At 39.1% G+C, this 10,303-nt stretch overlaps 1 protein-coding gene across 4 annotated transcripts in view; it reads right to left on the bottom strand.

Moving 5' to 3' along the window:
- Nucleotides 1-163: 163 nt before the first annotated feature.
- The window catches only part of idh1 (isocitrate dehydrogenase (NADP(+)) 1), a 31,533-nt gene continuing 21,393 nt past the window's right edge, over nt 164-10,303 (bottom strand). For all 4 annotated transcript variants that reach the window (XM_069934462.1, XM_069934463.1, XM_069934465.1 and 1 more), the window contains exons 8-9: nt 2,048-2,210; nt 164-1,141 (exon numbers count right to left, since the gene is read on the bottom strand). In XM_069934462.1, coding sequence (XP_069790563.1) covers nt 1,060-1,141; nt 2,048-2,210 — 245 coding nt within the window. In that variant the 3' untranslated portion in view covers nt 164-1,059. The remainder of the gene's footprint in view (nt 1,142-2,047; nt 2,211-10,303) is intronic.

The raw sequence follows: 10,303 nt of genomic DNA, 5'->3' as shown, positions 1-10,303 counted from the left end.
CAAATTTCTTGATTCAATGTTTGATGTAAAGGTGATATTTACTGAATATATAAATGTTTTCTATAAATTGAAGTATTCCAATTCTTCACTGAAATCCCCAAATTGGCAATAGATTCGCTTTGTGAAAGTTCATACCTGTAACAAGATATTCAAGAGGCAAAACTTGCTCAGGAAGAAAATTTATTTTTTAAGTTGAATAGTAAATGATCCAATGTGTTGTACATTAATTCTTTACAACAGATTCAATTGTAACTAAAATTACCCCTGGTCATCGATACAAAAACAAAGCTGACTTTAAACACTCTCACTTTACGATATTAGCCTCTATCTTTACATTGTAATTCGATAAACATTTTAGTTATCAGAGACAAAAGTATTGTCACTTTAGCACTGACACATGAAGTATTCTGTAGCTAAAATTGAAATCTTTGGATTTAAACCATCCTAGAAATATTTTAAAATGTCCCAAGCATTTAAGATCCTGCACCCACCACACACATTCCCTAACAAGTTGCCAAATCACAATTACTTAAGAGCTGCCTCTAAAGTTATGTAGTGACGATGGTTCACACAATTGGTAAAAAATTTTTGTTCAAATTTCCATGGTTAATATTATAAAATGAGAGCCTTGAACAAAGAATGCACTTCACATGTCTTTCCCTTTGTATAGACTCTGGTAGAGTGAACACAAACTGAAAATTTTTACAAGTATTAATTCTCTCCTGGATATGATAAACAATAATTAATGTGCTCGCCACCCATTAGTAATATAGTGGAAATCAATTGGTGTAAACAATATATACTATTTAGTCTGTGAAAACTTGCCTTGATCAAATCCAGAAACTTGTACAATAGCTCAATACTTGTATGCATTATGTTCCAAGTTTTGTTATCTGCCAAATAGATCAGTTCCTAAATGCCATTTTAACATTCAGCTCATTCCTCAAAAGATCTGACCTGAGTCAAGACAAATCAGTGTGTATTAAAGTGACCATGATTAACAATGTAGTATATTTTAATTTTAAAACAGTTCATATGTAGCTTGCTTTAAAGCTTATGTTAACATCCCTGCTTCAGCTTGAGATTTTCTGCCAGTTTGTCCATGAATTCGAAAGTATTCAGATAATCGGAGCGTTGCACACTTGAAAACAAAACAGTGAATTAGATATATCCAAGCTTAGTAAAAGGACAAAAAAGCTAGGCATTTGAATTTAGTGTGTCATGTTTATGCTTTTTTTTTTAATTCGCATGACAAACAACCAAGGTCTTGCAATTTACAAAATTATTTGGGGAGAATGTGAATAAATTACATTTTAGGTTAATGTACCCTCAGTGACTTTCTGGATTGTTGAGTGTCACAGTCGATAACTTGTCCACTCAAGTCAGAATGGTTTGAATGTATCCAATTATCTTAGTTTATGTGTAGCTGCTGGCAGAAATTTTTTAAAAGTTCAATATTATAGTTTGAAAATTTGATTGGAAAGAAATTTAGATTCATTCAGCCAATAAATCACTAGCTCAAATTATAAAAATCTGAAAACAACAAACTAGTGTATCCGTAAGCCTAACAAAATATTATGACTCATTGCAAACTTTAGGAATCAAGGCACCTTGGGAATCCATGCCAAAGTCCTTTGTTTATGTTCAGATCTCAACAGTTTCAGGACAACTAGTCCATTGAACACAATGTTAAGCCATGAATTTCCAAGGCTATCACAGTTGTACAAGGATTAAACACAAAATTCTGGCCAGAGATCCTTCATGGATAAAGCATTTTTACTTTAAAAGTTTTCCAGATATCAATTATACGGAATATCAGAATTAATGATTGCAGCCAATTGATACTTAAATGTCCTTGCTGTTTAGTGCAACCATCTAATCAATCATGGACTATCACAAATTTTAAAACTTAACTAAAAATGAGATAGAACCATAAAACATATGACTTGGCACATAGTACATTTTAAAACTGAATAGACTTTTTAAAATAGATTTCTCAAAGTGAAGATTTCTTACATGAACGAACCCAAGAAATGTTGACACTTACTTTGGCAAACCTTTGATGCATGCAGCCAAATCCTTAGTCATGAACCCAGACTCGATGGTTTCAACGCATACATTTTCTAATATAGTACAGAAGTTCTGCAGTGCAGAGTTGTTATCCAGCTTTGCTCTATAGGATAATCCACGTGTCCAAGCAAAGACTGATGCTTTAACAGAATAGTTGGAGAAGGAAAGGTTTAAGTATAAAGGGCAAGAGAAATTAATTAATATTATAATTAATATAATTTAATACGCTAATTACTGATAAATAATGTATTTCATAGCTTGAATAGGAAAGTTGTAATAGATATGCTTCAAGGGGAAAGGAGAGCTGAGTTTGCTTCTCCATGAATGGGAGATAAGTATAGTGATGACTTGATGGGGAAAAAATGCTCAATGATGAAGCTAGCAGAAACTCAATGGCTATGCTGAAGAGAATATGGGAAGGGACAGGTTTGTAAGAAATTACAATGATAGGGATGCAAATTTAAAGTTAAATCCATAGATATACTGTATCTTGAGTAAATGAACATGGTCAAGCAAGCAAACTGCATGCTTAACTTCAGTGACCAGGAGCTTGAATTCAAGTTTGCACAGATACAAACTGAAAAAGTGTTCTCCAGTCCTTGGTGCCTAAGACACCAACACAACCAAGCACAACACACATACAGACAAACAATACACATGCAGGATAAGTAATACTGTTTTGTAAATATGCGAGTCTTGGATGGTTAGTGTGAACAGTTCCTTTGGCCGTTCAGCATTCTCGATGCCCGTGGGAAGAAGCTGTTATTCAGCAAGGTGGTGCTGGCTCTGATCCTCCTGTATCTCTTTCCTGACAAGCAGCTAAAAGATGCTGTGTGTAGGGTGGAAGGGGTCCTCAATGATTTTGTGCACCCTCTTCAGACAACGATTCCAGTGATCCTCTCTGCCACACTTGGGGTTCTGTGGATTGAGCTCCGATCCATTTCTCTTCAGCCAGCCAAGACGCTCTTGAAGGAGCTCCTGTAGAAGGATGACATAATGGTGACCTGTAGCCTTCCCTGCTTCAGCCTTCTCAGTAAGTGCAGTTGCTGTTGAGCCTTCCTGACAAGTGAGATGTTGTATGTCTATGATAGGTCTATAGTTAAGTGGACTTGGTGCTCTCTACTCTCTATTACAGAGTTATTGATGGGTGGTGGAGTGTGGTTGTTCTTGGTCCTCCTGAAATCCACAATCTGATGCAAAACAAGTTACTCCCTTTTACAATAGATAACCTTTCCTTTAGAGAATGGGAGAAAAAAGGGATCAAAAGAATAGAAAATTGTTTTTCAGGAAATAGATTATTATCCTTTGAACAAATGAAAGATAAATACAATATAACTCAAGATACAGTGCTGGCATATTACCAATTGAGATCCTACTTGAAGGACAAATTAGGAAGCAGTCTGAGGTTACCAGAGGGAAGTAACTTTGAATATGTGATTACAGATACAATGATAATCAAAAGATTTATAACAAATATGTATATTAAACTGCAAGAAAAGGAGAATGAGGAAACAAATGGTAAAACTAAACAAAAATGGGAACAAGATTTAAATATAAAGATAAAAAAGGAAACATGGGAGAAGTTATGTTCTGGAACGATGAGAAATACAATAAATACGAGGTTACGTATGATACAATATAACTGGATACACAGGCTATACATTACACCTCAAAAGTTAAATAAATGGGATCCAACAGTATCTGATAGATGTTTTTGATGTAAAAAAGAAATGGGAACAACAATTCATGCAATCTGGACATGTGAGAAAGTAGAAAAATTTTGGGAAGATCTAAACCAAATATTAAATAAAATTACAGAAAACAATATACCAAAGAATCCAGAGATCTTCCTCCTAAGTAACATAAAAAAACAAAGAATTTGGAATTGATTTGGAGGATGCACAAAAAAAGATTTAAGATAGCCCTAGCCGTAGCAAAAAAATGTATTATGTCAACCTGGAAATCGGAAGATAATTTGAAAATACAACAATGGTATATAGAAATGAATAAATGTATTCCATTAGAAAAAATAACATATAGTTTAAGAAATAATATTGAAATATTTGAACAAATATGGGAGCCTTACATGAAACACAATAGCGAAAACCTACCGGGGACATTCACTACCTAAATTAACGAAAGGAGAAGGAAATGAAAAGAATTGACTCAGTGGAATTTCTTGTTTATTTTTATTGAATGACAACATTGTTTGACTGGTTTAATGTATCCTAGATTTTGTACTTTAAATGGACGGGAGGGGGGAGGTAGGGAGGGTGGGATGGGAGGAGGGGGGGGGGTGGAGAAAATGGCACTGTATATATTTGAAAAGGAAAAAGTATGTATCATGGTTAATGTGGTTTATGGTGTGAAAAATAAAAATTTTTTTTAAAAAAATCCACAATCATCATCTTCTTATCCACTTTGAGACTCAGGTTGTCACTCTCACGCCATATGAAAAGATTTTTCTTTTTTTTTTTCAATATTTTTATTAACATTTCATAATATGTACAGCATAAGGAAAATAGAAATAACACAATTAAAATGGTATGTCCAAGTCTACATGTATAAAACCAAAGATTGAAAATGTGACATATTAGAAATCTCCTAACAACCAAAACAGAGATAAAGAAATAATTATAATTTTATATTTAAAAAAAAACAAATCTACTAAAAAAAAACTGAGCGACCGGTCCCAAGGATCTGTTGCATAGTTTAAAATGTAGCTCCGGTCCATAACTCCAGATAACAAAAATGGCAATAATTATATTACATCTGGAAAGGAAGAGTTAATTCATAAAATAATGCCAGTTATAACTCATGAAAGTAATCAATAAATCATTTCCATGTTTCTTCAAATTTAATAGTTGTATCTGAAGTATGACCTGCTTATTTCTAGATTTAAGAAAGATGTGAGAAAGCCATTGAAATAATGGAGAATCAGAGTCTTCCCATTTAAGTAAAATGGCTCTTCCAGCTAATAGTGTAGAAAAAGCTATAACTCAATACTCTCATTGTAGGTGAACAACCTACATGTGTAATTCCAAAAAGAGCAGTTCAGGGGTTAGGATGTAAATGAATAATCAGTATCATTGAAAAGGTTTTAAAAATATCTTTCCAAAATTTTTCTAACACGGGTCATGACCAAAACATTTGAGTCAATAAAGCCACATCAGTACTGCATCTGTCACAAGTCGCACTCTTATTAGGAAAGATGCGAGCTATTTTATCTTTAGACATACAAGCTCTATTAACTATTTTAAACTATTAAAGAATGATGTGCACAAAGTATTAACTAGTCTAGTGATTCTTCCCCATATTTCAGGAGATAATGTTAGTTGAAGTTCAGATTCCCATGTTTGTCAAATGGGGCCTGATCCAATTAAACCTTTCTGAAAGGGGTTTAACCGGAACAAAGTGTTGAGTAAATCTGGTTGTTGTAATGTTAGATAATTAGACATTACCATATTCAGGAAATTTCTAATCTGTAGATATCTAAAAATAATACAGGGTATTTGGTAGAAAGTTGATCAATAGACATCAAACCACATCAGCTAATAAATCTTCTCTGTAGTGCTACTTATTGTTGTGGCTAATGAGGCCAACTACAGTTATGTTATCTGCAAATTTCCTGACATTGTTGGAGCTAAATCTGGTGATGCATTCATGGGTCAGTAACATGAACAGAAGCAGACTGAGCACGCGGTGCGCCAGTGCTCAGCGTGACGGTGCTCAATGTTCTGCTGCTGACCAGGACAGACAGTGGTCTTTCCATTAGGAAGTCCATATTCCATTTACAGAGAGGGTTGTTGAGTCCCAACGAGGACAACTCCATCTGCCTCTGGGGAATGATCAAATTAAACGCCGAGCTGAAGTTGATGAACAGAAGCCTGCATATGTGGCATTGCTCTCCAGGTGGGTCAGGATGGAGTGAAGGGACAAGGCTATAGCATAGTCAGTGGAATGGTTTCTTCTATCAGTGAATCGAAGCTTGCTTCAGCATCATCTTGTTCTTCTCAACAAACCATGCATAGAAGATGTTCAGTCTGTCAGGAAGGGAGGTGTCTTTAAATTGCAAGGTTGACTTGTGATCTGATATAGTCTTAATCCCCTGCCCATGCACCTTGTGTCACACAGCTGTCTTTGGATCCTCTGTATACCCAAGCTTTGCCTTCCGGATTGCACAGACATGTTCAGACCTGGTTGATCTTGCTGCCTTCCTGTCCCCTGTCCTGAAGGGAGCATCACAAACGATGAGAAGCACCTGGACCTTTGCATCGAACCATGGTTTCTGGTTAGACTTGGTTGTGAAGCGTTTGGTCTCAGTGACATCCACAATGCACTTGTTCATGTCACTAGTCACTGAGCTTGTGCATTCCTCCATGTTTACATGACCATTGTAGGTGGCCGTCTCCCTGAAACAGCTCTATAACAATGTCTCAAAGCAGTCTTGTTATGCTGCTGTCTCTCACCTCCCCCCACCCCCTACCCTGACAGAAACCTGTGAACTGGCTTAGTTTGTTTTGCCAGAGGTCTGTTCTCCAGGGTTAGCAAGACAGATATGTGATCAAAGTAACCAAGGAGGGGGCAGGGGGCAACTTTGTTACATTGGTGCACACCCAATCCAGGGTATTTTTTTCTCTACGAAGTTGACATGCTGTTGAAACAGAGGTAAGACCATTTTAACGCTGGTGTGATTGAAGTCGGCAGCAACAATCATGGCACCATTTCAGTGGGACATTTTGGCTTCACAGATGGCAAAGCTTCTTCATGGCTTCATCCTTATTAGCCGTAGGTGGAATGTAGCCTGCAGTAATCATCGAGGTCGTGAATTCCCTGGGCAGGTATAAAGGTCTGCATTTCACTATGAAGTACTCTGTCTCTGCTGAGCATAAGGTTTTTTTCAACAGAGAAATTTGTGCACTATTTCCTGCTGATGCAAATGCAGTTCTCCTTGAGTCTTACCAGAAGCTGCAGCAGAGATAAGGCCATCAAGCTGGATCGTTGAGTCTGAATGGAGTCCTGGAGCCATATTTCTGTAATCACCAGAGCACAGCAGTCCTACAGTTCTCTCTGGTTCAGATTCAGCCTCAGGTAATCAGCTTTCTCCAGCTATATATTTGAGAGCAAGATCATTGTAAGCACAGGTCTGAAGGTGTTAACTCAGTCGAACCTTGATGCCAACACACTTTCCACAATTCTGTCTTCTCCAGCAGCACTCCAACATCTCCTGTGATCTGCTCCACAGTTTGCAGCTTCTATGTTTCCAGCTTCATTAAGTTAAAATCTCAACAATCTAATCCACTAATTTGAAAGTCCACTTGGTATTTCTTATTTTGTGGGTGTTTCCTAATCATGGATGGTATGTGATGGATTGGGGATTTTACCATTGTGAGGAGCTGAAGTGGTCGCTACAACATTGTGTACTGCCATTTTTATTAATTGAAAGGATGAGGAAACCAAGGAGATAAAAGTTCATGGTGTGTTTGGATAAGCCCACTGGCAGTAATAGTGAATTACAGGTACAAATCAGATAACTGAAAATCCAAGAAAATGAATAACATTGGAAACTCATCTCAAGAAGTAAGGAATTTAAGACATTAATGAAAAACTGTAGAAAACATGTAGGGAGTAACCCTCCAAAAATTCCCAAACCAACCCCCCCTTCCCAAAACCCCCCCACCACAATCCCTCCCCAGCTATTCCCAACTGAAGACCCCAAAACTCAAACCCTGTCATCACCCTATCTACACAACCCCAAACACCTGGGGCACACCCTAACCTTAGCCAAGAGACACCAACTCCAAATACATCACGATATCCAACACAACTCCCAACCCTGAGGCAACCCAGGACCAAGCCACCCCACTACCCAGAAACCAAGGGAGCCTAACCTTATTTTCCCCACCAAGCCTGAATCCCACCACACCCACCAAACTAGCACTCCTTACCATTACCCCCCAACTAACCCAGACCCCTGCTCCCAAAACAAAACCCTCCCACCAACCAACAGCAGAACTCCCAGACCAGGGAACAGGAGGGAGCACAAGCCCACCCTAACCCAAGACCAGCCACACCTGAACCTCCCATATGACCAAAACAGGAAACCCCCACATGCCCTCATACCCCATAGCGTACCCAGAGAGTGGGCAATACAGACTCCCAAGGGTAGGACACAATCACAGATCACAAAGGCATTCTTACACAAAATCAGCCTGAAAGGATCCCACCAAATAACCCAATATTAGTCCCACATGGGTCTGAAGTCCATCAGGCTTACTCCGCCAGGTAAGGACCAAGACTGACCCCCCCATGACAGGAACCACAGAGGCAGCCTTACCCAAACTTAACCTTAACCTAAAAAACCCCAAATAACCAAACATTAATCTAACAGGGACACTAAGGCCTTGCAGGGAGCTACACTGGACACTGCTCAAGGCAGACTCCCCAGTCCAGGACACAATCACAGATTACAGGGGCATTTTCACCCAGATGTAACGCAATGATATCCACCAAAATTAATCCCACGTGGACCTTAAGTCCATCTGGCTAACTCTGCAAGGCACTTTTGAGGACAGACCCCCAGGCCAGGACACAAACAGGAATCACAGAGGCAACCTTGCCCAGACTTCACCTTATCCTAAACACCAAACAACCCAAAATCAATCCCACAAGGGCCTTAAGGCCTGACAGCAAACTCAAACAGGCACTGCCTGATGAGGACTGAAGGCCAACACAACCAGAGAGCATAAAGGCACTCTTACCCTGACTTAACCCTAATCCTAAACCCCCCAAATAACCCAATGTAATCTCACATGGGCCTTAAGTTTATCTGGTTAATTCTGACAAGCAGAATTAAGACAGACCCCCTAAGACAGGACACAATCAGTAATCACAGGGGCAACCTTACCCAGACTTCACCTTATCCTAAACCCCCAGCAACCCAAAATGAATATCATAGGGACCTCAAGGTGTGGCAGCAAACACCACCAGGAACTGCTTAAGGCAGACTCCCTAGGTCAAGACACAACCATAGAGCATAATGGCACCCTTACCCAGACTTACCTTAACATAAAAAAATCCCAAATAACCAAAGATTCATCTAACAGGGACACTAAGGTCTTACAGAAAGCTACACTAGACACTGCTTAAGGCAGTCTCCCCAGTCTAGGACACAATCACAGATCACAGGAGCATTTTTACCGAGATGTAACCCAATGATAACCACCCAAATAACCAAAAATTAATTCCACATGGGCCTTAAGTCCATTCAGTTAAACCTGACAGCCACTGCTTGGGGCAGGGCCCCTAGGCTGGGACACAACCAGAGAGCATAAATGCACCTTTTCCCAGACTTAATCCTAACCCTAACCCCCAAACAACCCAAAATTAATCCCACATGGGCCATTCAGCCAAATCTGCCAGGCACTGTTTAGGCAGACCCCTCATGCCAGGACACAATCAGGAATCACAGAGGCAACCTTACCCAGACTTCACCTTATCCAAAACACCCAACAACCCAAAATCAATCCCACAAGGGCCTTCTAGGCCTGACAGCAAACTCCAACAGGCACTGCCTGATATAGACTCTCTAAGCCAGGACACAACCAGAGAGAATAAAGACACCCTTACCCAGACTCAACCCCATTCAAAGACAACCCAAATAGAAGCCCCACAACATCATCAATTCCCACAACAGACTCCCTGGGTCAGCACACTTATGACAAATTACAAGGACACCCTAACACAGACCCAAGCTTACCAAAAAACACCCCCAATAACCCTAACCTTAACACCATACTAATTGTAAAAACTTTTTAATGAATGATAGAGAAACCTACCGGGGAAGATATGAGGCCAACAGAGGCTAGAAACAGACACAGGGTAATGAAAACATGGGCCAGCACAAAGTGGCAGTTCAGAGTGACACAGAACCCCAGAGAGGGGAAACATGTGAACACAAGGGGGATGATTATCTCGCTGCCCGCATATTGACAGAGTATGTCCAGGTAAGGTGTTAGTGCATCAGTCTTTTTTATTCTGATCAAGAACTTATATAGGATCTTTAACTTGAAATGTTAATTATTGATTTTTACTGATCTTCCTCAGTTTCCAAATTAAATACAAAGAGCCATCAATTTAAAACTATTACAAACACAGGGTAGATTAGGAGAGTGAGTATGTTCACCAGGAAAAGGATCTTAAGTAGGGAGAAGACAGCAAGCATATTTAGCTT

Source organism: Narcine bancroftii, chromosome 4, assembly GCF_036971445.1.
Source record: "Narcine bancroftii isolate sNarBan1 chromosome 4, sNarBan1.hap1, whole genome shotgun sequence".
Lineage (NCBI taxonomy): Eukaryota > Metazoa > Chordata > Chondrichthyes > Torpediniformes > Narcinidae > Narcine > Narcine bancroftii.
The sequence above is the reverse complement of the archived record's forward strand: the minus strand, read 5'-3'. Positions and strand labels throughout refer to the sequence as shown.